This window comes from Rhinopithecus bieti, unplaced genomic scaffold, assembly GCF_001698545.2.
Source record: "Rhinopithecus bieti isolate Rb0 unplaced genomic scaffold, ASM169854v2 scaffold_425, whole genome shotgun sequence".
NCBI lineage: Eukaryota > Metazoa > Chordata > Mammalia > Primates > Cercopithecidae > Rhinopithecus > Rhinopithecus bieti.
In genome coordinates this window covers 4,901,767-4,904,113 of record NW_016803361.1, presented here as the reverse complement: position 1 = coordinate 4,904,113, position 2,347 = coordinate 4,901,767, and the positions used below count along the sequence as shown (strand labels likewise).

Sequence of the window (2,347 nt, the reverse complement as noted above, 5' to 3'; positions counted from 1 at the left end):
CCAGGGCCATCTCCACAAAGCACCTCCAGAAACAGATGTCTTATCCCCCACCCGAGCCTTCCTGATCAGAGCTGCAATCTTGGCCCTTCTCTTTGTTTCACAGCCATATCCATCCCTCAGGAAATCCTATTGGCAGCCCCTGAAAAGTAGGCCCAGAATCTGCCCCTGGGTCCTACCATGGCCCCACCCTGGTCCTGCGCAGCGTCACTGTCTCTCTTGTGGGTCATGGTTACAGCTCCTACCTGCTCCCTGCCTCCCCCCACATGCGCCCAGAGGGAGCCTTCCAGGGCTCCGTTACACTCAGGGTGAGAACACCGTCGCCGTTGGGGCCCACAGGACCTGCATGGTGCAGCTGTGTTGCCTCTGTCCTCGCCTCCTGCTGCTTCCTCCCTTGCTCACCCTCACCCAGCCATAGGGGCCGCCTCCGTGTTCCTTAAACCTTCCAGGCGCACTCCTGCCTCAGGGATTTAGCACTGGCTGTTCCGTCTGCCTGGAATGTTCCTCCCCCAGGTGTCCCCCTGGCGCACTCCCTCCTCCTCGTCAGAGTTTTGTCCAGATGACGTCTCTACCAGGCCTGGCCCAGCACCTTGTTTAAAGTCAGGCTTCCCTAGACAGTGCTCCCAGACCCCTTACCCTGCTGGAGGTTGTCCCGGACACGTAGCGTCTCTGCATAAGCAATGGAATGTCTTCATGTATTTGTGTCCCCGGCGTTGTCATGCTGAACCACTGCCATCTCCACCCTCCCCATCCAGCCACCATCTCAGCCTCGGAGCTCTCGCTGGCTGATGGGCGGGACCGCCCCCTGCGGCGCCTGGACCCTGGGATGATGCCCCTGCCTGACACGGCTGCTGGCCTCGAGTGGTCCAGCCTGGTGAACGCAGCCAAGGCATATGAAGGTAGGCGCCTTCCACCCAGTCCCGCCGGGCCCCCACACCCTCCTCTGTTCTAGAGGGATTTATGGAGGGCCTCGTGGCTTTGCAGGGATACCCACTCAGGTTCCAGAATCGGAGCGGGGTTCCAGTCCTGCCCCATCACTTGCTTACCATGCAGCCCTGGGCAAGTGTCTTCATCTCTTTGATGCGAGTTATCATGTTGACCGACAAGTGAAAGTCACCATGCTTGAGGCTGCCATGACAATTACACAAAACACTGCATGGAAAACACATGAGACCAAGCACAGTGGTTCACACCTGTAATGCCAGCACTCTGAGAGTCCGAGGCAAGAAGATCACTTGAGGCCAGGAGTTTGAGACCAGCCTGGGCCACATAGTAAGACCCAGTCTCTACAAAAGAGAAAAACATAAGTGACACATGGCAGTGCACACCTGTAGTCCCAGCCACTCTGGAGGCTGAGGCAGGAGGATCACTTGAGCCCAGGAGAGGGAGGCTGCGTGGTGAGCTGTGATCATACCAATGCACTCCAGCCTGGGCGACAGTGCAAGACCCCGTGTCTGGGGGGAAAAAAAAAATCTGTGTCCCTGAGGACATTTGGGTTTTCAGCCCCAGATTTGGGAGCCAGAAGAGGGAATGAAGACTTTCAGTGCCCTGAGGGTCCTGCCAAGACCTTGATTCTGGGTTGGGGGTTCCCCATACCAGGCCTGCAGAGATCCTCACTCCCTGGCTTCCCTGGAGCAGTGGACAGGGTTGTTCTGCCACCCAGGGCCCTTTATGTGCTGGGAGTCCATGGGGACAGGGGGCCGGGCAGCTGGGGGCATCTCCTCTCTCATGTGGGTCTCCAAGCATCCTGGGGCCAGGACGGCTGGTGCCAGGATGGCCGGTTCCGGGATAGTGGGAAGTGAGGAAGGCCTCAGGTCTCTCCCTGGAGACCCAGATGCCATCAGCGGTTGTAGTGTTGTCTGCAGAAGGCAGAGCTGCCCAGACACCGACCCTACCAACCATAGGCCACAGGAAAGGGCTTGGGCAGCCAAAGCCCCCTACGCACTCCCAGCTGCTCCATGCACTTGGCATGTCTGGGAGCTGTGCACCCCGTGTGAGAAAGCTGAGGGAGCCTGGCTGGTGGCACTGATTTCTCTCCCAGGCTGTGCGTCACAGTCGCCTAGGGAGCTTTTTCCTTCCTTATAAAATTAATAGATGAACCACAGAAGGTTATGGGGGAGGGGTGGCAGTAGCAGAAAGTCCCAGGAGGAAGCGGTGCCTCCCCGGGAGCCGGAAAGGGGCTGGCAGGGAGTGCAGAGTGCAGGTCAGAGTGGTTTCAGCTTGCCGGGAGGTGTGGGGTTTTCAATGAAGATATATATGTTTTCCCATGCAATTCACATGAGTGGAAAAGGCTAAAGGAGTTCTCGTTAACTTTGGTAGGTGTGTTCATAGCATAGTAGTTTTCTTCCAA

At 57.6% G+C, this 2,347-nt stretch overlaps 1 protein-coding gene across 1 annotated transcript in view; it reads left to right on the top strand.

Annotated features, from left to right (window-relative positions):
- The first annotated feature begins 600 nt into the window (after window positions 1-600).
- The window catches only part of LOC108535301 (signal-induced proliferation-associated 1-like protein 3), a 10,706-nt gene continuing 8,959 nt past the window's right edge, over window positions 601-2,347 (top strand). Inside the window, exon 1 of the mRNA XM_017881237.1 lies at window positions 601-896. Coding sequence (XP_017736726.1) covers window positions 683-896 — 214 coding nt within the window. The 5' untranslated portion in view covers window positions 601-682. The remainder of the gene's footprint in view (window positions 897-2,347) is intronic.